The sequence below is a fragment of the Charadrius vociferus genome, unplaced genomic scaffold (genome assembly GCF_000708025.1).
Source record: "Charadrius vociferus isolate BGI_N301 unplaced genomic scaffold, ASM70802v2 scaffold298, whole genome shotgun sequence".
Lineage (NCBI taxonomy): Eukaryota > Metazoa > Chordata > Aves > Charadriiformes > Charadriidae > Charadrius > Charadrius vociferus.
The window spans coordinates 2,490,624-2,516,976 of NW_009649936.1; the positions used below are offsets into that span (position 1 = coordinate 2,490,624).

The 26,353-nt window shown below is 37.6% G+C and overlaps 2 protein-coding genes across 2 annotated transcripts; one reads left to right on the plus strand and one right to left on the minus strand.

Annotated features, from left to right (window-relative positions):
• Nucleotides 1–2,010: 2,010 nt before the first annotated feature.
• On the plus strand, nt 2,011–6,319 carry WRB (tryptophan rich basic protein). Its single transcript, XM_009891331.1, has 4 exons — nt 2,011–2,182; nt 3,601–3,668; nt 4,529–4,643; nt 6,137–6,319. The coding sequence occupies exons 1-4, from the start codon at nt 2,059–2,061 to the stop codon at nt 6,208–6,210; spliced, it is 381 nt and encodes a 126-aa protein (XP_009889633.1). The 5' UTR covers nt 2,011–2,058; the 3' UTR covers nt 6,211–6,319.
• A 3,143-nt stretch (nt 6,320–9,462) lies between these two features.
• Nucleotides 9,463–23,590, minus strand: LCA5L (Leber congenital amaurosis 5-like). Its single transcript, XM_009891332.1, is given in 9 exon segments — nt 9,463–10,043; nt 12,033–12,165; nt 12,462–12,571; nt 16,094–16,187; nt 18,110–18,247; nt 19,751–20,266; nt 21,335–21,354; nt 23,409–23,562; nt 23,564–23,590. Coding segments are annotated over 9 exon segments (1,773 nt in total).
• Nucleotides 23,591–26,353: the final 2,763 nt, after the last annotated feature.

The window sequence follows — 26,353 nt, forward strand, 5'->3', positions numbered from 1 at the left end:
GGGTGAGGTGGAGGGGCTGCCGGTGCCCGGCCGCGGCCGTAACGCACCCCGTAGATGTGACCGGCAGGGCCTTCGGAGGGACCGATACTGGGAAGAACGGGAGGCGGTGAAAGCGAAGGCCGTGATGGTGACAGGGTGACGCTGTGACTGCAGCGGCCTCCGTTAAGCAGGTGTTTGAGGCGACGTTTTGGGGAATGAGTTATCGGCCTCTTAAACGGTGCTGCGGGGGCTGCAGCCCTCGGGGCGTCGCAGGGGGTGAATACGAAGGGCAGCTTGGCTCGGCCTTCCACTTTTCCCACAAAGGGACATCTCTGCTCCTGAGAATGGAGAGCAGCGGCCACAGAGATCAAGGAGTTAAGCTTCGCAGGAGAAAACCTTTAAGTCACAATCGCTAATCGGGATGCCCCCCAGCCTGAGCTTAATTGTTTCTGTGGAAGCGTGGACCAAGAGGGTAGATTTAGATGAGATATTAGGAAGAAATTTTTCACTCTGAGGGTGGTAAGGAACTGGAATAAACTGTCCAGAGAAGCTGTGGATGCCCCGTGCGTATTTGAGGCCAGGCTGGATGGGGCTTTGAGCAACCTGGTCTAGTGGGAGGTGCCCCTGCCCATGGCAGGGGGGTTGGAAGTAGGTGATGTTTAAGGTCCCTTCCAACTCTAACCATTCTATAACCAATAAACTCTGTGGCTGCAAAAAAAGCTTACATGTGAGCAAGCATGCTAAATCACCTTCCATTCTGTTCTTTCATGTAAATAACTTCACACTCACACAGATCAATGCATACGGTTCAATGATTTATAAAACCCCTTTAAAACGTAAATTGTTCGTAGCAACTTGGGAAGCTGAACTCTGTGTTCCTATAGATGACTAATGAAAATCTCTGCTCAACTTTCTGCTTTCGTGACAAAGTAGTGTAATGTTCTGATTGACTACAGTACTGAGAAATCATTTGTGGGGAAAAAAGTACATGTGTTTTGAGGAAGCTACAAAGATTTGCTGAGGAACAGCAAGAAAAAGATTCTGTGTTCTTTGCATCTTCATTTCGAAGGTAAAATGAGTTCATGAACCAACAAGCAGGTGGTGCCTCATGAAAAGAAAGTAAAAGAAGGGGAGAAAATGCTTGCTAACACAATGTGTGATTAACCTTTTACCTTCTGTCAGTAAGAAGTAATTTTAGCCAAGAAACCAATAACATGTTTCAAGAATACCGCATTTAAACGCATGGATATGATGCAAGAAAAATAACTAATGCAAATATGTATTTCTGGTTTTGAGGCAGTGGTAAGATACTGCACTGGATGGATCACAGCACTTGGCCAGTATGGCAATTTGCATATTTCTAACAGCCTGGACCAGGCGGTCTGTAATCTAGAGGAGTGATTCCCAATTGATGAGCCACGCTTTACTGGTGAGGTCTAAAGTTTGGCTTCAGTGAATAAAGTTTCCACATTAATTAGTTTAGACCCTTGCTGAGGCTGCTGGAGCTGGAAATGATGAATGAGTAAGGGGCATTGCTGGGGCAGGAAAGAGGGGTGATGGAAAAGGAGCGCTTCCCAGGTCCTTCCTCTACTGCATGTATCAGGTACTTGTTATCCAAGCAGTGGGCGATGAGAATTGCAAGGAGGGAGGACAGCAGCTTGGCTCAGGATGCAGTGGCAGGCAGGTTTGGAAGGTCTCAGAAGGCAGCGTCATTGAGAGTGGGGAGATGAGATGAAATAAAGCAGAAATAAAGAAAAAGGCATTTAACCACAGTAGAAAGGTTGAAAATCACTGCTCTGCGGGAACAATTTTCTTCAAGCCTTTTTGATTTGCTTCTCAGTCAGAACAAGAAAGTAAAAAATCTTTGGCTTTTAGAACATGTTGTAGACGTTAAGCCAATGTTTTCCTGTGTCTTGATAAAAAGGCCTTTTTTTTTAAATGGGAGGCTTTTGAGTATGTGACCAGGAGATCATACTTCATACCTGTTAAAGAAAATCAGTGGAATTCTGGATAAATAACTGTTTTTTTACTTCTTAGATATCCAGATTGTTACAAAAGGATGCAGAGCAGGAGTCCCAAATGAGAGCTGAAATTCAGAACATGAAGCAAGAACTCTCAACCATTAGTATGATGGATGAGTTTGCTAGATATGCCCGTCTAGAAAGAAAGATTAACAAAATGACTGACAAGCTTAAAACTCATGGTAAAGTGCAATGTTTACTCCCTTTTCTAGTTTCTGAAAAACATTTTACCAATAATGTTTTCAATTTTAAGTATATTTCTCCTTCAACTTTTTTCCTTCCCCTTTTATCTGTTCCCAGTGTTCCCTTCTTTTTTTCTTCCTTTTTTTTTCCCTTTAAATTGTTTTGTAGAGCTTGCTTTTGTCTTTCAGTTGTACATAGTTCTGCATACACCGATAAGGGAGTGATTTAGATATATTTTTTTTCTTACAAGGAATTTCCTGGGCTTCATTGTGTAATTATTTACGCTTTCTCAGTGATGCTCATAACTGAATCATGTTTTGAGTAAGTTGAGGAAGTCCATTGCCATTAATAACAGAAGTAACACAGTAAGGCTGCGCATCTTCACTGCAAAAAGGACGCATTGCTTGGCTGGGGCTATTTGGTTGGTGTATTACAAAATGCTAGAGAGAAAACATTGATCTATAAGATCAACAGATGAGACCTTTCCTGTCCTTTTGCAATCCTATTTGACCTTATGCAGCAGCTTTCGCGATAAAGCTGTAGTGCTTTGTCTCAATTAGGATTTTATAGTAGTATAATCCATCATCTTATGGTAGTAAGTACAGGTAAACCTTTGGCACCAGAGCTTTTGCTCTTGTCTTCGTGCAAACTCACTAACTGATCCTAATAGGGTAGGAGAATACTCGCTTTGTCTGCCTCTTCTGTGCAGAATTAATGGATGTTCATAGGCTCCATGCTTGGAGAAAGGACAATATTTGTAACTGGCAGGTTTTGATTGCTTTCAGTAGTAGCATTCTTAACCCAATAATTTCAGTTAAACTAGACTTAAGTAGTTCACTTAGCAAGCAACAATATTGTTTTAGAGAACTTCAGGCCACTGTTATGTTTGAAGGTGTGCTGTCTTCACTGGGCTTCTTTATATTGGTCTGAGGTACAGTAACAGCAGAAAAATAGGCATGAGAAGTTTTAATATTGAACCTGACCAAGATTCATTCAGTGAAGGAATAGTCTTAACTGTGTTCCTGAATGAAATAGGGCAAAAAGTGCATCTGCTAAAGCTCCTTTTAGGAAAGGGAAATACTTAGTTTGTGCTTCATCTGAAGCAGGTTCTTAAATTTGTAACCACAGCGACTGTTCTTATTTGGGAATAGTGTTCTTGATTACATGTGACATTTCTTAGTCTAGGATACCAGTGTTTTGCAACTTTTCATAGTAGCATTAATAAGAAACTACAGTGTGATACAGACACAAAGTACAGAAGGGTAGTTTGAATATAGCTATGAGTCATCTGAAAAGTGATTTTTAAACAGTATAATGTCCTGATCTCAAGAGTGAAATATTAATAAATTACTAGGTTTATGTAAGTATAATTCACTATTATAAATAATGCAGAGTAATACTTTTTTTCTTTTAACAGTGAAAGCACGAACTGCCCAATTAGCCAAAATAAAGTGGGTTATAAATATTGTATTCTACATCTTACAAGTAAGTAAATATTTTATTATGAATGCAGATTACTAAAACAAATCCTCACTAGTGTTACAATTCTCTCCTGCATCTGTTGGCTGGTGGTTAGTCTCAGAGGTGTTTGACATTCCAGCGACACAGTGCATGCCAAACTGAAAGAGTTTCTTGAAACAGAAGGGAGAGATGTTGCTGATAAAGTCTGGTAGTTGTAGATGGAAGGAGTTTGGAGTTTCATTTTAGCTCTGTGTTTCTGGTTTTGAGATGACAAGATAGGAGTTTGTCTTAGCGTTGTCATCACTGGTTTGGTTTTTTTTTTCATTTACATATGACACTGGACCCAGGAAAGTTCTGATACCTGTAAATATATTTTGCTTATGTTTTTGAAAACAAAATATGCTTTTGATGAGGATGCAAATCTCCACTTACAGCTACCACACATTTCACCACAGTGCCTCATCAGATTGTCTCTGTAGTCCGGACTTGATGTCAAAGAATTGTCTGCTCATAAGGATGACAGTGGTCAACCTGAAGATATCTTTAGGGTAATGTTAAAGCTAGTTGGATTCCTAGCGAGCAAAGATTATGGCTAAAAACAGTCATCAGAAATGAACAGTTACTGTTAATATTTTTGTGTATGCTAGACCTGAACCAGGGTCTCAAAAGAAAGCAGGATTTTCCAACGTCTCACTGTTAGCTCTTAGTATTGTGTATAAAGTTAAGGTTATACTAAGTTTAAAAATATTTTGAACTTGCTTAAGAACAATGTAAAATAATAAGGAAACTATTTTCTTTAATTAGAATTTATGATTTACAGTTCTGCTGCTATTTTAAAGGAGTACTTTGGTGTGTATCCAAGCTAATAAAAATTTCAATTCTAGGCTGCCTTGATGATCTCTCTGATTTGGAAGTACTATTCTGAGCCAGTTACAGTTCTTCCAAGCAAATGGCTTGCTCCGCTGGAGCGCCTGGTAGCCTTTCCTACAGGGGTGGCAGGTAAGCACTGTACAGTGGAAAAAATACATTTCCCAAGCCCATGTGTGTGCTAACAATGTTGTGACAAAGAGCATACATGGATTAAAAGCACTGTACATTTCTCCTAACTCTCTTAGCACAGGGAGGAATTTCAAACATTTGATTAGCTGTTTGTATTCAATGAAATGGGCTATTTGTCATTTTTATATCTTCTCAAACAGGGCAGCTTTATCTTAATATGGAATTGAGCCTGGAGATTTCAAATCAGAAATACTTTTATATTAAGGTGTCCACTGAATAGTGGCATTGGGTTTAAAAATGGGGGAATAGTTCATAGGTCTGTATCACTTACCTGTGTTTCTTATAAACTGCTGGGGTTTCATAGTAGCGTAACTCCAGAATGATTTGGGTATGCTCTCTCTTGGCATTTTGCCTTGTCTGTTTCCACCCTTTTCCCCATCACATCGTTGCATCTTTACCTACCTAAATCCTTTTCCTTTTAGGCAGTTTAGTGAATTAATGATCAGAAGGACATCACAGGTTTGTAGATACCTGTTTCTGAGTGAAAAGCATGCTGGCTTTATGCTAACAGGGTAAGTAGGCAGGCAGAATGACAGGATAATATGTGGAAATTTACCATCAAGCTAAAATGCTGCTGGTGAATCTTCATGTTAGGCTTGTAAGTCCCAACTGCCTTAGAAGGAATTCCAAAATATGTTGTTGGAATTGTATGTTGTTGTATCTTTCATTGCTGTCTAGAGAATGATTTGTATCCAGCATGCTTACTGGACAAGAGTCGAGTCTGCTTCTGTGCAGGGTGGGGGAATAGGCCTTGGAAGACATTTATTTAAACAGCATTTGAAGGGATTTAAAAAGGTTCACATCCATGTCTGCCTTCAAATCTCCTTCTTTGTCTTGGCTGATAATCACTTTACTGTGGACATCTCCTTTGAATACTAGGTGATAAACGCAAAAATGTCTAAAAATCACCAAAAAGGTAGTTTCTTCACGTGTGTGATATGAAACAGCTATGTATTCCACGATACTATGTAGTATGAGTCTACGTAGTCTGCAATATGGATGTGCTGTGTATTGCAGTTGCGCGCACCCTCTTCCATCCTACCAACACAAATTTCTGTGCTGCTAGTTGGAACGACAGGACCCTTTAAAAGAGAAGTGCAAGGCATCTGGGTCAGTAGCGAAGGTCTCAGTATGGGGAGCAGGGAGAGAGAAGTATGGATTTAATACTTTTAAAAAGACTGATTTAAATTTTGGAGGAATTTACTTTTTACCTCTCTCAAATCTTGCATTTAGATTCTATCAAAGTATTCTGTTACTTGCCAAGCCTTTAACTTCAGCACCTTAGATATTTTCTGTTAGGCACGTAGCAAGTGTTTTTAGCTGTGGGTTACACATACTGCACATTTTTTACACTTCCAAAGTTGTTTTCAGATGCTTGTGTGCTTCAGGGTTATTGATGCAATGACTTAAATCGTGTTTTATCTCTCTTTCAGGTGGTGTTGGAATTACATGTTGGCTTGTGGTTTGTAATAAAGTTGTAGCTATCATGCTACACCCTTTCAGCTGAAGGAATCCCAGTAATACATGGAGTCTTCAACTACATTTTCATTATCACTGTTTTAAATGAATAAAACCAAAAAGAAGAACAGTTATCTTTCATGAGACTAGGTCTGAGATAATCTTTGTTACTTCATTTGGGTATCAGTCAGTATTCCTTTTGATTTATTTTATCTTTCCTTAGTTTGTTTTTCAGTTTGGTGGTCAATTTCAAAGACTAGCATTGCTGTTTGCAGAACCTCATTTTGTGTCGATTTTGACAAGTACAAACACTGATTCAGGGCAGAACCATAGGACTTTGTCATGGCATAGTCACCAAAATTTAAAAAGTGTTGGATTTGTATTTTTAAGTTGGAAATGCACTGGCATTAGGAATAAATTTGTGGCCTTTGCTCTTTCTTTGCTGTATAATATGGCAGTTTCACCCAAAGGTGGGATTATATTTGGTGACTGTGGTACTAGAGGATAGAGGTAGGTGTTTTGATTGGCTTAGGGTAAAACAAAATTAGTTTTTTCCTTGTAATTTTTTTACACTAGAATTGGTCTATTCTTGGGCTGTCTTAGAAAATGCATTATTGCTATATATGCAGAATCAATCTTTTAAGAGACTCAGTTGCCAAATACAGGATGGCTGGGTACTTTTTCCTTCCCGACTTTTAAAATTCATTGAACACTTGATTTTTTTCCTGCTTTTATTGATAACTGACCTTTCCTTCCTTGACATTTTTTCTGCTTCCCAAACTGAGTGAGGATCACTGAAACTATTTCCGTCCATGTTTTGGGAGGAAAGGTCTGGCCATCCTTCTCAAGCTCCATGTTAAGAAAGAGGAAGTAGAAGATACTGCTGTTCCTTTGGAGAACTACATTCCTAGAGCTTTAGCATACAGTAATGACAGTCCTAGATAGCCCAAAACAGCTATGTAAATGTAAAAAGGCAAATTAGTGATTTAAATGTCTAAAGTAGTAACAGAATGGTAGCAAGCAGGAGGAGGAGAGAAAACAATTTTCTGTTTTGGCGTAAATCATTCTTGCTGTATTTAAGTACAGGAAACGGCCACAATATTTTGGATTTAAAGGTGGACAGAGTTCTTCCTAGTACCGTGCCTGTAGAACAGTGGCAAAGTTGTGTTATCTTCTGTGCTACAGTGGCATCTGCAACCCTCTTGTTGCTACCCCATACGGCAAGTGGGTGGGCTTAAAAAGTTTGTGTTCCACGCCTTCTTTTTTTTTTTTTTTTTTTTGACATGAGCCTGAACAAAGCTGTAAGGGATACCTTTCCCTCTTCTGCTGGGCTTTGGTGATTCTGGTTCCGCTTCCCAATCTGTACAGTGGAATGCATTTGTTGTGTTACTTCAGGTCCTTTGCCTTCCTGCAGGAATGAAGGAAGGAGCTAGGGCCCCTCCATAACTAGCACTGCCTTTAGAAATTAATTCAAAAGGTCATGATACGTTGTGTGTATATATGCATGAAATACTGGGTTTTTTTAGTATTAATTTAAAAAAATGGTTTTATATTAAGCATTACATTTAGCCAACATGAAAATGGATGCATTAAGTATCATCAAGAAAAAAATGTTGTGATTGAATGTTATGTATAATCATGTTTTTATTAATGAAATAAAGCTTTTCAACCCATCTCAGGTTTTCTAATCCATTTTTCAATGTTTAAAAAAAAAAAAAAACAACAACCACCAAAACCCAAACCAACAACACCCCCCACCATGTTCTTGCATAAGGAGATACTGTTGGATTCAACAGGCCTATTTTTTTTTATTATTATTTTTTAAAACATTTGGGGCAAATTATTTAACTATGACATTGACATATTTCTGAATTTAAAGATGTGGCTAATGATATTTCTACTTAGCTCGTTACAGAGTTTAACACAGGGAAGTCAAGAAAAGCAGCATCATTTAAAATCTTCACAGTGGCATTTGCGGTTTATCCGCACTTAGCATGGGGCAATCAAATACACAGTTTGTTTGCTGCTCTAGTCAAACATTTGATGAGTAAGGGCAAAAAGGCTTTTGGTCACCTAGTAAGTACAAAGAGGAGTGTTGGATTACATGTGCTTGTTTGGTCTTAACTTGGGGGCAGCAGTAAGGGCATTGTAGAAGTATTAACAGTTCACAGAGGAGAAACAACGGCTCTTCTAACTGCAGAGTCATTCCTAAGCACTACTTCAAGAAAAACATTGAAAATTTTGAAAAGAAATACGCCGCACGTAGGTTCAGATCTAAATATCTTAATCACCTTTAAAAGCTTTTGCGGTATAATTTTTTTTAAATGCTACTGCTTTTTAAATTTAATACAATACACATAATTTTCCCGAACTTCACATTTTAGCAAACATTTCATGAATTACTATGAGGAACAAAACTTAATCCTCCTACCCTCGTTTACATAACCTTAAACACAGGATTTTTAAAGGCTTTTTGAGAACTGGATATGCCTGACTTCTCCAAAACAATAGTTTACTCTTGCGCATTCATCTTTGGATGTCAGCTGTGGAAGTTACCAGGCAAACTGCTTTGATAAGTTCTAACAGTGGAAAAGAATGAAGCTTTAGAGCTTTATAATGCTAGTGAAAACAATGTAATAGCAAATTATTTTTATTATGGGTGAATTCTGGAAGCTATTTCAGGAGTGAAGAAAATAAAAAACTTTTTTTTTTTATTGCATTGTTGGTACTAACCCAATAATGAACCTTTTGAAAGCAGATTGCTCGCTTCTGCTAGCTAACAAGTAATCAGCTTCAAAATTCAAAATGCAGAGAGAATGCAGAAAATGGGAAATGACAAAACAAAGACTAACTCGGACACCTGATAACAGGTAAAAATGTTGTAATTGTTAAGGCACTCTTACCAGGATGCATATACATGCACGTGCGTGCCACGGACCAAGAACAAAAGAATGATCTTTTGTGACAACTGATTTGACTATCATTTTTGAAAAATCATTGAAAGAAGTTCATAGCATTTGTAAGATTTAATATACATTTAATGAAGGTAAAACCATTTTTTTTTTAAAAAATGTTTTAAATGATCCATATTTCTAAAGATAAGTTGATGTAACTAACTAAATATCAAATAAAATAACTACTTTGTGTATTCTCATGAGGTTATTCATAACGATTTCATTAGGGTTAGATGCTTTACATTATGAACTAGTAGTGGCTGTTTGAAATTTGGCTTGTGTAATCTTGCATCCTTTCACTTCTCTTTCTTCATTCCTCTCATGTTAGAACTTGAATGTCTGTCTCTTCAAACACAGCCTGGTCCAAAGAGTTCTTTCATAAGACTGTTTTTCCTTTCAGCGAATGTCATATGAGCGCAGCATTCCGCTTCAGTGGAACTGTCCTTCTGCCTTGTTTTGGTAACTTTACCAAAAGATGGTTCATATAGCCCAAAGGAATTTTCCACTTTTGATTCAGCTGTTTCACTGCAGTCCTGACCTGCATGTCTATGGTTGCAAAGACTGCCTTTTTTGGATTTTGTACCTGATGTAGGAAGCCCATGGTGCAAATTCTCAGTGGCTTCTGAGAATACGTATTTTTTTTTCAGCCTAATCGGTGTTAGGTTTCTTGGACCCGGAGTTACACATTTACTCCTTGCCTTCTCACTGTTATTTAGCTGTTCATCTGGCGTTTTTTCTTCTTTTTCATAGTCTTCCACTGTATCTTCCTCCCGATTGTTCTCTTTTACACTGTCACTTAGAGGAATTTGTTCAGTTTTCATCAGTTTTTTCTGCTCCTGTTTAAGCAAATCTATCTCTTTTTGTTCTTCTTTTGTAAATTCCAAACCAGTGTATTCTTCTATCAGTAGTGTGCCCTCCCTTAAATACTCTACAATGAAATATTGTGGGGTTTAGGAATGTTGTTAAATTGGCTAGCAACATAAAGAGTCATGAAGCATTAATGAGAGCAAGATTTCCTTCCTTATCTCATTGCTTAACTTGTTATTATTGATGGGATTTCAGTCTTGAGGGTTATGATAATGCTATGTACTAATAAATATAACAGGATTGGGCAAGATTTAAACAAGATCATTGTACCATTGAATCCAGGTAAATATCTTCATTTTTACCTTTTTCATTATGTTTAATTTTATTAAATGAATTAGCATGTAAATATAATCAGTAATGGCTAAATATAGGGCCAGAAAAGTCATGTATGATGCCACAGAGAAACGACATGAGATCTAAACTCTAATTGTAATTTTCTTACTTTTAAATGGAACTAAAATATATGTAGGGTTTTCTCTCCCTTAATTGACAACACGGTTGCTTGTTGCATGGAGCAGAATACACTGCAGGTCATAGAATCACAGAATTATAGAATGGTTTAGGTTGGAAAGGACCTTGAAGATCACAGAGTTCCAACCCCCCTGCCATAGGCAGGGACACCTCCCACTAGACCAGGTTGCCCAAGGCCACATCCAGCCTGGCCTTGAACACCTCCAGGGATGGGGTCTCAACACCCTCTCTGGGCAACCTGTTCCAGTGCCTTACCACCCTCAAAGTGAAAAACTTCTTCCTGAGGTTGAATCTAAACCTGCCCTCTTCCAGTTTAAAGCCATTCCCCCTCGTCCTATCACTACATGCCCTAGTCTTTAACTTATAAATGAGCTGGCTCCACTTTTTAGTAGAAAAAGGTATGTGTATACTGAATGCCGACAGTAAATGCATTTGTCTGCTGCAGGGGACAAACCATAATAGGTTCTGGGCTTTGGAGAGGCTCAGAGTACCACCAAAATGAGACAGAGTCCAAGCTTAAAGGAGAAGTATGAAGTTGCAATAATCAAAATAGCTAAATAAGACTTCAATGAGTAAGTCTAGTATGAGCAGTGGGAGACAGACAGAAAAGAGTCTGCCAAACAGTGAGAAGAGAGATTCAGAATCAGAAGATATGTGTTTTCTGTCAATTTTAAAAGGGGGTTTCAAAGACAAACGGCGATTTCAGCTATCTGGTGGGGACCGGAAAGGCTGTAGACTGAAAAGGCGGGGTACAAAACAGAGGAGTTAACACTTTCCAGATTACCAGCTCTGCTTACTGATCTAGTAAGTGACCTCAACAACCTGTTTCACCTCTGTAAATACATGCCCTTTAGGTCACGTAATGTCTCCTACCATTTGTGAAGTATTAGGCATGATGGCATTCAGATCTTGGTTCTTTCTACAAGCCTCACTATAATGAAAATAACATAAATATTTTTAGAAAGAAAAACTCAGCTAAAGGAATAGATGCATTGGTTTCTTCTGTTCTATAGAATCTCTTCAAAATAAAGGTGTTTATAGATGAGTGCCTTGCATATAACCGTTCTATGAGAACACGATCGATGAGAACACGGTTAAGATTTACATAAAATCTATTTACAGTGATCAATTGTAATGAGGACATACTCCTAGCCCTTGAAGAAGTTATTTCCTTTCACAGCAACAGATCCTGAGGCAGAAATATATGTTGACATCAGCTACGATGAAGATTCATAACCAACAATTTGAGATCAGTATTTGGTTACTGTGGCATTAACAAACTATTAACTGCAGTGCACTTTGACAGATAAAGCACTGACTTTTTATGAACGTGAGCAGGAGTTCCCTTTAGAATTACAGCAGTATGAAGATGCCTTGTACTGTGGAGCTGCTCTGCTGTCTGTGCAGCACTGCCAGCAGCTGGATTTCAGTGATGCTTAATATATTATTTTGTTGAACTAGCTACTGTCATTCAGGTGCCAGCTAAAGGCTGTCAGAACTGTGTAAATTACCAATATCATTGGTTCAATCAACTTTTGAAAACATCAAATGAGTTTCTGAGAAAAATGTTAAAATATACCTCTGTGTGTTCTATTAAAAGTTTCTGGCTTTGGTATTTGCTTGGTTGATTGCTTTTCTGTTCTACATTGGGCATCTGTGTATGCTTCATTTGCTTTAGCTTTTTGATTTTCATATTCTGAAGACTTTTTCTCCTATAATTGGCAATTAAAGGTAAAAATAATGAAGGAAATTTGTTTAGTGACTTTTAAAAGTACACAGTGCAATACTTATAAAAAGATTAGTAATTTCTATTACTATTATATTCTTATCTTGTATCACAACATTTGTCCTACATATTTTCTGTAATATAACTATATTCACACAAAATCCGCATCCTAGAAAGTTGAGATGATGGATCAGGCTACTCAGGCATATTACTGAAACTTATGGAATAACATACAGCTTAGTTGAGAATTTAAACAAGGAATTAGATCCAGGTCTTTCATACCTTTGTTAGCTGAATTGGACTTCTTTCTGTTTCCTGAGTTCGGTTCTGTGACAGCAGCAGTGACCTAAAACTCCATTTATCTACTTGTACTGATCTGTTTATACGAAGACCTATTGAAAAAGGACAATCGTTAGCAATGCAGTAGTTTCTAGAATTACATTGTTGGTATAAACAAAAGATATCTTTGGTTGTTGATAATACTGGGACGTGGCCTAGGATTTAAACTTTTTTTTTTTTTTTCCCCGCATGTCTTAATGCCCTTTAATAAAGAAATTCTTTGTTCTGCTTGATATATAAATGCTGGAACTGGAACACAAATATAGCTACCTGGACTTTGGAGCATTTTCATCTGTACATCAGTACATCATACATATACCTAAGTTTTAGGTCTACAAAGCCTTGTTCAGATAGAACATGCAAAGTCAGACAAATGTGTCTATACCCTGGAACCCATGCGGGGTTCATTTGTGTGGTAACATTCTAACGTAAATTTAAGAGGTCTGGTATGAGGCCTCAGCTTTCAGGTTCCTGAATTCAGATCTTAGAGAGTATGATAAACATGTTTGCTTCTATGCCTTCTGACTTGCTTACTCACCTTTCTCAAAGTTAAGCACTTACGTAAGGCTTTATGGAACCAAACTCTTCATAGGAAATGCTTAACACTGAAATATCTATGGTCTTTGAAAAGAGATTCCAAGGGAGTGACTGAATGAGACATTTCAAGAAATAGCTGAATGGGGACGGGATGGAGAAGGTGAGTATATTGTTCTTTTCTTCTATTTCTAGAATAATTTTGACATGGGTACAGTAACTGAGAAAGTTGCTAGCACAGCAGCAAAAAACGTGATCTTACATCAATGTTCGGCCTTATTCCCAGCTTTGATCTCTGAAATCAGAGGAAGACTCTCCATAAAAACGGTGATTTTCAGATGTTTGCAGTTTGGTGGCAAAAAGGCTGTTGATAACCAATTTGAGGATTACTCTTGAAGGAATGGTTCTGATGGTGTGGAGGGAATTAGTTTTCCCTTTCGAAAGGCAACCAGCAAGTAGTTCCTTCAGCAGGTTTTTCAACAGAAATCAGCGGAGCGTTCCTCAGATTCAGAACTAGGGGGAGCTGTACCTCTAGAAGAGCTGGGGTGACCTTCCCACAAATGAACAAACTTTGCCTTCATGGGGAGCTTGCGAAATTAACGGCTTAATTCAATAAATCAATTTTATTTATGTCCATAGAGTTTTCTGATAACCTAAGTGAGCTTACCTTCAGCTATTTATCAACATTGTTAACAAATGCAGCCCCACTTCTCTTTTCTCTCTCCTGCTGGGTAAAAATTTTTGTACACGCAAAATAGAAAGTAACTACTTGAAGAAGTAGCCCTTTCTGTTATAGGAAAATTCAAGTCAGTAGTCAAAAGCAAGAAAAAAATTGTCAGTAATTCCAGTTGTAGATTTCTAAATCATCCGTTTCCATTAACTGGCAGAGAGTGAAGCCTTTATTGGCCAAAAATACCAAAAGATCAGAAAAATTTGCTTGGAACCTTTTCATCACAAAATATCAAGTAAACCACGATTTAAGTACTGTAATTTAAATAACAATATTGTACAAGTCCCTATGTGAGTAAAATTTTAAAACCCCACAGCTGGTTATGTGACATATCTAAAACTGGAATTCAGAGCTTCATAAAAAATGTGTCTGACTTGGAATGAGAAGTAGGAATTTGTGTTTCTTAATTTTACAACTTGAATTACCAACCTTTTCCCTGTAGTTCACTTGTAGTTAAGGCAGAGTAATGGATTTGCAAAGGCAACAGAGAGGAAAGAAATAAGCAACTGACTACAATAAGTCTTTGCACTGATACCATAATTTGAAGAATTCTGTGGGCATGTTCAATATTTCCAGAAGATATATTTGCTACCATGTAAATTTTAAGTGCTTTTTCGTACCCCCATGAAGAAAGTTCCAATCTGTCCTTCAGTTTAGGAGCAGGAATATCTGACTAGTATTTTAAAGAGATGCTTAACCCAGGAAAGTCAATGTTCAGATCATTATCCAAAATTCAGGGTGTAAGTTTGCTCAGAAAACTCTCCTTTAGGAGACTGACATAATATTTGTGATCCTGAGTAGAAGGCAAAAATATTACTTTCAATGTGGGGAAAGTATTTGAAATCTGTTTATTAGTTTCTATATAAACCACATTTATTAGTAAGTTCTAGATACTACATCTAAAGCATATGACAATTAGAAATTTTTAAGTGCTTCAAGAAAACTATCTTCTTCAACATTTTTGTCTACGATGAATATAGTGAGCACATGAGCAATATAACTGTTCATGTATGATTTGTAATTGTTTTTAGCTGTTGCTCACTCAGTTCAAGGGGTGGGATCCACTTGTCAGAACCCAGGCGCCTCACGCTATTTGAGATACCCTCGAGTATTCAAGGTATCCACATAAGTCTGGCCAATATTACACAGGACCGATGGGACACCCATGTCCTTCTGGAACAACAACTACAGGGCCAAGTAGAATGTGCTAGGACATCTCAAATGGCACTGGATGCCTATAATTAGGCAGTTGAATCTCACACAAGATAGCCGCTCTTGGCATGTTTGATAGACAAGATTGCATATAATAGATATTTTTCTCCAAAACCTGTCTGAACATCCATGTGAAAGAAATACTCTTTTGCTACAGAGCTCTTTCTTCCTTGATAGAACTAGCTTTCTACTGTTCTTTTCTATCATTCTACTGCCTTATTTATAATAACATCAGTTATGTGGACAGACTTAATTGAGAGGATATACCATAACTGGGTTATTACGATCTCTGCTTGCCCATTTAAATTTAGTTACGCTAAAAACCAAAGGGCTACTTAGGAAGGATAAACATTCTCTTCTCTCAAATAAGCTGACAGTATGATCATCAGACTGGCCTTTAAACTTCCTAAACCCAAAACTCCTCCTCTCCTTTCACCCCAACAAAATGCAAGTTGCAGGAGCTTCAAAATGGACATTGACGCATATCTGCTATTTGTAAGTTACAGGGTCTAAGGATTTTAAATACAAAAAACCAGTTTTTAAAGACCCAATTAAATTCATTATTTTTGCTCGTATAAAAGCACTTTAAAAGTCTGTACTAAAACTAGGAACTTGCTACAGAAGAGTTGTTTGTGAGGTGCTTTGAGTTAGTGAGCCATTTTGTGGGAATTCTAGGTCTAGGGTGGCCACTTCCCCAGGCCAAGTCAAAGGGAACAGCCTGAACAAAAATTAGTCTTCAAAAGCTTTGTGGAGCGATAGCTTCACTGTGTTAAAAAACAAATAGGCAAACAGTTCTTGATGCAAACAGACACATAAAATAGCAGCACTGCTTCAGTGTCACTGTTAGTATACTAAAACTATGTATACTAAATGCTATTTAAGATGAAAATTGAGTTAAATATTAAAAACAGGTCATGTATTTGTATTCACAAAATAAATGAGCAAAAAACCAAGCACTTCTCTTTAAATTGCATGTGACAGAATATTTTTAGCCCATATAAAAGTACTACATTGGCTTTTATTTTGGAATATACAGCCTAGTTATAAAACAATGTAATAAGTTTCACTTAAGAAAAAAGGAAAATGAATATAAACGTACTTTTTTCATGAAGTACTGAATCACTTTTGGTTTTGGGGATTTTAGATACCCGATTTGCATAGATATTTTTTATGTGAAGTTGCCGATCCTTTTCCTAAGAAGAAATAAACAGTGTTAAACCTCTAATATGCATTAGGACTTACTCTTTACCGACTTAATTTTCCCATGTTGGGAGAAAAATGTCAGTGATTTTGCTTTGTGCCAGGCCATGTCATTTACCTAAGTAGGAATCTCTCATTTTCTTTCATGAGCCAAATCAAAATTCTCCCTTTCTAAGGCTAAGAACACATCTGTACACCTACATGATCCTTTTCATAACACAGTGTTCAGAAAATGAAGTCTTCTCTAATGATTTTTTCATCTGTTGTTCTGAGTTCTTGTTTTCAGACTAGGTAATTTTTGGCTTTACTTGCTTTATGTATTCAGTGCCCTTGGTTACAATGTGCTCAGCTGTGTTTTACAACCTATTGCTTGGGAGATGACAAACTTCAGAGGCACACTTTTATAATTTATTTAGCAAGAGTCCTCTTTCCTTACTGAAATCTATCTTAAACACAGAAGAGAGATTTCAGTAACACTCTCACCATATCAGTTTTTAGTGTGAAAAATACGAGCTGTATTTACTTTGGAGATACACGTCCTAAAAGTGTGTCTGAATACATTGAGTGGTCTGAATAAGTCAGGTGCCCAAACTATGAATGTGTCACAATAGACTCTGTTCTGGCAGAAAAATAAGGTTAATAAGCATGTCTGGTCTTCTTTGTGGGAGAACAATAGAAGGTTTTGTGAATCTAAATATAACATTAAGAGAACTGGACACGCATAGAAAACCCTGTGGAAAACGTGCAATAGAAATATTTTAGAGAAGCATTAAGGTGAGAACCGCACTTTAGAGTAATTTGCAATTTGCAACAGTTTTACATGAGTGTTCCTGGGACTACAATTATTCCCACCTCCCAGATCTGCACATACAGGAGGAGATCAGACTCTGGCAGGGAAATAGCGTTGCAAGTGCTCTTTGGGGTTTTTGATACAGGGCCCGGGAAGAAAACTGTACTCTCTTCCTTTCCCAACAGCACACTGGGCTTCTGCAGTTGGGCAGCCTGGCTGCTGCCAAATATCAGGAGGAAAGTTTCTGCAGCTGGTACATAGGTAAGAGGGACAATGCCCCTGTAGAGAAATGCAAATGTCCGTGAATCCTTGGGAGTTGCCTGTTCTGCCCTTCCCAATGTTTGGGAAAATTCCCCATAACAACATGTTTCACAGACATTTGATTCCACTTAGAAAGAGAAAGCTCCCTAGCAGGATCAACAGATGGATCAGTCACTTTATAAAGAAATAAAAAAAGTATATTTTAACTGTGTTACGAGCACAGTTTAAATTGTTAAAAAGCCACAAGGGTTTTCATGTTTTCTGGAATATATACTGTTTTTCTTGTTTACAACTCATATGATATACCATCCATGTCAGTTTTGTTTCTCTTTCTGTTTAGTGTCACTTTTAGGTTTTCCTGTATGTTTGGTTTACAAGCATTACAGTAAGTGTTGAACTGGACATATTTGTCCCCAAAATATTTGTCTAAAAACAAAGCTGGAATTTAAACAAACTATTGAAACATTTACGGAAGTCTTTTTGTTAAACTCTAGCTTTGCAGATTGTAATATTTGGCTCATTTTGATTTAAAAGAGTTTCTGTAAGTGACCTCATTTAAATTTAGTAGATGAATATATTGACCTAGATTTATCAAAATGGCAACAAGTTAGTGTGGATTATTTGTTGAAATTGTGATGCATTAATCTCTGTTTCAATTAGTTATTGAACTACTTTGAACTTCTGACAAATAGACCCTACAATAATTTCATCATTTGATATTTTGACTTTTGTTGGTAGACTATAGACTCAACTAGGAAACAGAAAATCCATTACTAAATAATATAAAAGAGGCAAAGGGAATAGGCAACATTAAATACTTGAATTTTCTTGTAGGAACAGAAACCTGTTTAAAATCTTGAATACCTTAATTTTTTGGTGAAGGGAGTTAATTTCCATTTGCAAGTTCTTTGTAATTATCCCAGCTTCCACAGCTTTTTTGTTCTCATTTGCCAGCTGACGACTAAAGGTGCTATTGTTCCACTTCAGCTGCTTTTCTAGGCTCTTAAAAAATTAGATATTTTACCATATGGATGTACTCAATATGAATGTTGAAAAATTTCAGTTCTTACCAGATTTAAAAAATAAGCATGCTAATATAATGAAAAGTAAGCTTCTAATAGTTATATTCAATTGTAAACAATGCATGAAATTATGATGACGTATCTAAAAAATTACTTTAAAATGAGAAAAAAATGGTTTAAAACCTAATTTTACTAAACAAAAAGAAGTATATTTTTGGCATTCAAATGTAAAAAATGAGGCTGTACATTACCTTTCTGATGGATTAATGAATACAATCATCTTTGAGAAATGTTAAGACGATGTTTCTGTTCACAGAGATCTATTAACTGCAGCAGCGTACGGAGGCTTAGTGTAAATGAAAACTAGGTAAATTATTGAGTACTTTATCAAGTACTTTATCATCAGAACCCAGTGCCTTGCACTGAAATCATAGTTACTAAAACTGTAAGATGGACACCCAAACCTGCATGCTTTTTATAGCTTCTCACTAGGACTTCCATAAATAGAAAGTCTTCAAAAAAGAGTTTGAATTCAGCTGTTTATATTTTCATTTTCTTTTTTGTAGTAAATTCACTTCAGACCTAGCTGTTTGGATGGTGAAATGAACCTGGCTCTTTATTTAATTTTATGCATAATACACCCCATAGAAAACAGAAATTAATGCCTGGAGGACAATGGAAATTTCACTCTTCCAGTTTGTATCAAAAACTGTATTCCTGCCTTTTTGGAAAAGGTTCAATAAGAATAAAGAAGCACGAAATATTAAAAGGAGATGAATTACCTCCTCTTAAACTCCCACAAGGCTTTTACTACAGTCACGTAATAAACCAACAGTAGAACCAACCCTAAAATCTAGGACACGTGACTACTGCTTAAGTCAGCAGCTGCCCTACAGCCAACTACAGTGAGTGACAGTAATTAGTGAATAGGAGATGTAGGTACGTCCATACTGCCCATCAGCACCACGTAAAAATAACAGTCCTAGTTACAGATAAACCAGCTTTAGTTGTTGAAGGAAGTAGATCAGCAACAGCCTGGTGGTCTCCATGTGTGACTAATCCTGTGCTTTGCCAAGGTAAATTAGAGTCCCTGCTATTGCGGCTAGACAGCCTACGCAAGCCTGGGTACCCCGTGCTGCTGGCAGGGAGCAGAGTAGACACTTTGCTGGAGATTGCTCTTCAGCTATATGCTACGCGCTGACTTAACAAGGTTAAGGCATGCAACTTAATTCCGAGATGATGTCTATTGCCAACTTCATCTACTCATACATTTCTGCCAGATTTTAAAATACTGGAAGGGGGTACTACTGCCATTTTTAGTACCTTACACTCAGAACACCACTGGAATGAAAAGAATGTTCAATGTTACAGGACTGTATCAGAATCATTAATGCAAGAAGAACCAGCTAAAAACTTTCCACTATTTTTGCACAGAAACCTCTTCTTTTATTGTTCCACAAATAAAATGATATGCGCATATTACCTGTATTTTCTTATTATTCGCTTCCATTTTTTCTGTAAGGATTGATAATCTGTGATCAAGTTCCTCTCTCTCCGCAAGAGCTTTGTCTTCTGAAAGCATATCCAAGGTCTGCAAAGCATCTTTAGCTTTTAGCAGCTCTGCTTCAACTTTTCTGAGCTTCCTGGATGTATTTCTCTCATCCTCCTGAGACATCCTCAGGAGTTTCCTTAAAGCTCTCACCTCATCATAATGACTTGCTAAAAGATCCGGCAAGTTACTTTCTGAATTTTCGTATCTACCTATCGCTTTCGAGTGTCGACACCGAAGCTGTTTCAAAATGTGGTTTTCTAAGCTTGATGCTTCTAATTTGTGTTGTAAATAAAATATTTCATTCTTCAGCTCTTTAATTTTGTGAAGTCTTGCTGATGATATTCGCTGAGCCACTGCATTTTTTTTCTGGGAAATCATACTACTATGCAGGCTTAAAAATGAAGAATTCTGATGTGATATCTTCTCAGCTGGCAATTTTTTTTCCTCCTGCATTCAGACCAAAGTAAACTGGCATTGATATATAGCAATGATTTGAGACAAAATCACTGCATGTCTTTACAGCTTCACATAAGCTCATATACTGCCCATCCAAGCTACTTAACTGTGGTATATTTGACAAAATGCCCAAGATGTATACCAAGATCCAATGTTGAAGTATTTCACAGGTAAATCCATTAAAGATTTTCTATCTCTGTGTGTGCATTTATGTGGCTCACTGGGCGATAGCTAACTAGGTCTACAGGAGGTCAAGGTTCCCTCCTTTCATTCTCTGAAGCCATTTTCATTAGAGACAGCCATCATGCTCACTTTCCATTAATAAGGGTACCTACACAGGTGGTGTCTTCTGAGGCAAACAGCAATAATACACTGGGAATAACTTAGTAAAATATGTTTATGTTAACACATTACTCCAGTATCAACAGAAATATATTTTCTCTCTGTAAATCATGCAGTTCACTAATGTGGGCATGATCTGGGGACTGATGAACCAAATTCAATCCATCTAGAAAGATTCCCAAGAGGGAGGGCTTACACCTTGAATAGGGGCATGACAGAAAAAAACCAACATAGTTATCTACAGGTCTGCAAGAACTCAAAAGCCAATGTGATCACAATAGCACATGGTTACATTTCTCTGCAGCTAGGATTTCTAACCAGCTTTCTAGTATTTTCAAGTCAGCTTTGAATTGAACTACATTTTTAAACCTTCAATGCTTATTAGTATAGAATAGTTGTGCAGTCGTGTAAACTGTTTCTCTAGAGCAATTGAAAAAAATCTTTACGCGCTAGCATTCTGAGTGTAGTACTGCCATTTGCCTTTCTTTATGGCCAGCATTCTGAGTGAATTACTCTCATTTTCCTTCCCTGAAACATAATTCGAATTTGAAAATAGTCAAGGCTGTAGATCTCAGTGTGTTTCCCCTTTTCAGGCATATATTCAATTTCACTATAGCTCTCAAGACATTTCAGGCAGTATGTTGCTAGAAGTTATAATAATTTATAGATCACATAACATTTTATGCATAAAATAGGCAAGGTCCTAACCTAAAAAACACCAGAGGAAAAGGACAGATCTTTTCAAGAGGTTCTGTTGAATCCAATGTGTGATCTGCACACAAACTCTTTACAGGAGCTGGCCCCAAACAGCACACCCTGTTGCAGATGGGAAGCAACATCAAATCAGCAGTAGGAAAAGTACAGCAGGGCACTGCTTAGGGTACCACCATGCCATGGCCTCGCTGTTTCCATGATCTAAGGCAGAAGAATGGAAAGCTATGGAAACTGTGTTATCTAGGAAGACAGAGAGGCATGGGGCAGCGGCTTCAGCGGAGAAAGGGCTCTTCCCTGGAGTAGCAGCACCTATTGCTCTCACTCTGTCTCTCCTTCCCTGCTGGCAGCAGCCACCCCAGCCTTCCCGTTCTCCCAGCTCTGCTACTGCCCTTCCCGCAGCAGGGCCTTGGCCTGACACCCACGTGCCTGGTGCAGGAGGCAGAGAGTTTAGGTACCACCTAAAGGATGAAGGGGGTCAGTTATACAATTCTGTCTGTCCTTTGCTCTTATTCCTGAAATACCTGATCCACTCCGCCCTTTCAGGATACAAACCAGATGGTCTTTGTTCTGGTGACCCTGCTGATAGAGGACAGAAGGCAGGGTCAGGCCAGCAGGACCTCGCTCATACAGAGCCACGTGGGGAGAACAGACGATCAGTGTGAGAGCAAGAGGAAAGGCTAGAAAGAATCTGAGATTAGGAATCAAAAGGAGGAGAGACTGTGATTTGGGCAGGGCAGATTTTTTTTTTACATATGTATTAAATTGATTAAGAAGGACTATCATGGAGGCTGAAGTAAAAAGAGAAGAAATTGTAGCAATCAGTTGAGGTCAGATACATTCAAGATCTTCTGCAGAGAGCAAAATTAACAAGTGCTGTGAGAAAAACTCACCAGAGGTAAAAAACAAAGCAAATGGACGGTATGCAAGCATCACACCTGCATGTTCTCTGTAATAGGATTCCACTGCAGGAAGACTGCAATATGACCACAAATATTGCACACAAATATTTCCAAAATGAGAACAACCATTGCATTACTATTTTATTTTGCAAGAATGGAATGAGAGGATGTAAAAGAAATGGGAAAATACTTTCCTGCAAAAGATGACAAAAAACCCTAAAATCTATACAGGGTGAAAATGTAGGTTGTCATGATGTTCCTGGGAAATCATTTAAAGTAGCCATGAAGAAGCAAAAATAACCACTTAAAATATCCAATGCAGCTACTAGCCAATAATCATTCTTCTGCTAAATAGATTTTTAAAATGAGGTTATTCTTTCTGGTCTGCTAGTTTCATGCCAGTATGACTTCTTGACAGCAGCATATAACTTACATACTAGAAGAGATAATCAGTGATTTCTCTCTCTTTTTTTTTGGTTGATTTGCATCTTGTAGATTCGGTAGATCTAGATGAAATTTTGAAGCTCAGGAGGAAAAGGGTCATTGTTTTTACACTCATTTTTTGATGTGGCATGGTGAGACTTAAGTAAGTATGGGTCTAGGTATGAAAACATGCAGACATGAAAAGATTCTTCATTGTTAACATTTAGGTAAAGGGAATATATTTGTGCTATATGGTCATTCCATTGAAGCACAAACTTAATTTTACATGATACACCATGACTAATCTGGACAAAACATGGCTTTTTTTCCCCAGAACTGACACTTTTGTGCAGACATTTAATTTTTTAGTAACTTTCCTCAGAAAAGGCTTTTTCAGACTCATCATATGAAACCAGAAATTACAGTATATGTGAGAGAGCCATTTTCAAGTCCTCAGGTTAAAACTGAAGGAATAAGGATTGCAAAGATGCTTCCACATCTCAGGTGATTATTCTGCCTCTCGAATTGTTGGGTATTGTGGGATAACACAACTGGGAATCTCTCTCTCTCTTCCCTCCTCTTCCTAGTGTTTGAAACATGAGTTATTATTTTTCTTCACTGAAAAACTGTTTCCTCTGTCTTCCTAATCACTGAAAAAATGCCAAAGAAAGAGCACAGGTACATTTCCCAAGACAGTCTCATTTTACTACTACCAGAAAACAAAGTGCCTTTTTTATCATCTTGGGGGAAGATACACTGTCCTTTTTTCCTCTTTTCCTTTTTTTCCTTTTCCTGTGTTGTCTTCTCTTCAGTTCCTGATATTTCTAAATGTTTGCTGCTTCCTGCTGTTTCGGAGCAAGTCACTGACAAAGCCCTCAGAAGTGTTAGCGTAAGAATTTTCACTTCTGTAATTCTCTACTGCGTCACCTACAATCATTATCTCTGCTACAGCTGCTGCTTCCAATACTTCTGTGCTTTGGGGAATCTTTAGTATCCCTGCTTTTTGTGCCACGTTCTGACTTATTATCTTCTGTCACTAAAATATGGAGGAAACAATAATCTGAGTTTACTGCTGTGTTACGGTAGAAGACTTAAAAGTTGACCACCTATCAGGAATCAGAATGTTATTGAGTTGTTTACAGTTAAAATAAACAATACTGAACAGTGTTCAACCATATTAAATGATGCCAAGAATTACTAAGTTATCTTTAAAAAACACCCTGTGATTACTCTTTAACCCATTAAAATAATTGTGTGGTCTGTATTAAGTGGGTAAGTTTGTTTCCAGAACGAACTACAATATAAAATATCCTAGTTTTTATCTCAGAATTTACTATAATACTGGGATGTATTTTCTAAAGATTTACAAGTTACTACCATTTAAATGTAAATAGATACCATAGTTTGTTTCCTGTAATGTATACATTTTCTCCATGATTAATGTAATTTAAAAGAAGTGTAATTGTATGTATGCTCAATACCTACAAAGTGCTTTACAATAGTAAAAAACCCAATTGTTCAAGTCTCTAGAAACTGGATATTTCTAATTGTGTTTTTATAGTATTTTTAGCTTTCCACTCATGTCATAAAAATATCATTTAGTCATATTTTTCAATAATTAGATCACAAATTAGATCACAAAATTAACTTATGTATTACAATAGGAAAAAAAAAAATCTTAGCTGCCATATTAAGGATATAGCAGCACCTAAAGCTGCACAACAGTGTCTGACTTAGAAACTGAAATAAAGGTTTTCTTAAACTTTTTGGATCTTGTTTATTTACTTTCAAATGGAATTGTTTGTAAAACGAAGCTCGCTAAATAAAACCTCACAATGTAATAAAAGTGTCTCTGCCCAATTTCAGAAGAAACATTAGGGAAAATTTCAGTGTTTTTTTAATGAAAACAATTTCTTCACAGCCAAACTGTACTTAACACATTTGTTTGCTTTTGAAAATGCTGCCACTTATCTCCATGTCTACGCACCCATATAGCTTGGAAAATATCACATGTAATGCACTGTTGTTGTCAGAGATGTGGTTCTCGGATGAGATGATCTTGTTTTGTTTGATCAGGTTCTAAGTAACATTGCTGCTTCCTCTTCAATTGTCCTTTCTCAATAGTCCAATTTTCAAACAAAACAATCTCTCCTAATTGTTTGGCTTTTGAAAAAACATATATGTAACATAAAATAGAGAATGCTGACTAATTTTTTATGTCTTTGTGAATATCTGTTACACTTCAATTTTTTTCCTTACTGAGGCTACTAGAGAGCAGAAGAACAGATTACTTCATACTCCTGGCAGCATTATTTAAACACTGTGGTTCTAGTAAAAATTATTTCTTGAGATATGGTCCAATCAGTTTAATTTTCTTAATATCACATGAAGACTACTCAGATCATAGTTTTATAGATGCAGAATTCTACCCAGTAGTAAAATAAGTTGTATATTTGGGGGGCATTGCAATTATGTAAAAGAAATTTGATGGGGGTTAAAATGGTATTTTAGGTTAGATGGATTTTAACAAGTAGCTTTCACCAAAAAATAAAAAAAGAGACAATATATTTTTAGAACATTCTAACTCCTTTGTTGGCATTTTTGCTTTGTGGTGGCATTTTATTTTAAATGAAATTAAATTTCTTAAAGGGAAGAGGGGAATCACATAATTCCCACAGAAAATTAAAAAGTGTAATTTAGGATTGCACAAAATGTTCTAGGCTGAATCAAAGAGTTTCATTACTCTTCATTCCCTTATATGAACAAGTTTTCCTCGTGGAATACTGAGGAATGCCCAGTATCCTACTAAATTTGAGCCAGTGAAATAATCCCTAAGAGATGACAACTTGTATTTTAAGATGAGGATTAGGCAAACACCAGCTTGGTATGTAGATTTGTATTTCTGTTTAAATTTGGGTTGACACTGTCAGCACTTTCTGGCCAAATTATCTTTAAACCAAATTAGCTTAAATTAAACTGAAAAGTACTACTTTAATTTGTTTTGACAAGAAGTGTGGGCTGAACCTCACCATCCACCTTCAAGAGCTGATGTTGAAAAGGAAATAAAATGGAAAAGGAGAAGACAGAAAAACAAAAGGTGAAGGACAATAAACAGAGAAATGAAATGATATTACTATAGAAATGAAGCAAAAAAAGCAGTAGATGAAGGGGGACTGAAATGGACAAACAAATGGGGAATGTCTGTTGAAGGAAGAGATACAGGAACAAAAATAATTAGGGCCAACTCTATCTGTCAAGGATGAAAATACCATTTCAAGCATCCAGAAACTGCAAAACTGTCACGGGGAAGAATTGTAGTCTGTGAGCAAAAACAGAGTAAGTAAATGAAGGGGGAGTCTTGGTGACAGAACACAGTGCGACTTCCCAGACCAGCATGGCACCGCAGACCCTCGGCCTCACAGCAGAGCCCTGAGCCCTGGGGGAACTAAGCCTGGTGCCAGGTCCCACCTGCCCGCACAGGAAGGGCGAGGGCTAACCCAAGACCCTCAGACCTGCCTCTGTGCTCCTCCAAGGGCCCCAAACAGCTCCCTGGTGTGGTCACCACAAGCCAGAGCTCCCCCCCAGCCCTCAGGAGTGCAGGGTTCCCCAGGCTGCTGGTGGGGTGCAGCTCCCACCCCGCTCTCCCCAGCTGCCTCAGAGGCCTCCAAGCCCCGCAGGCTCCAGACTCCCCTCCCCCCCC

Coding starts and splice junctions, on each gene's coding strand:
- WRB (XM_009891331.1), top strand. CDS start 2,059: ATGAGAGCTGAAATTCAGAACATGAAGCAAGAACTCTCAACCATTAGT. Junction 2,183..3,600: donor TGACAAGCTTAAAACTCATG/GTAAAGTGCAAT, acceptor TTCTTTTAACAG/TGAAAGCACGAACTGCCCAA. Junction 3,669..4,528: donor TTGTATTCTACATCTTACAA/GTAAGTAAATAT, acceptor TTTCAATTCTAG/GCTGCCTTGATGATCTCTCT.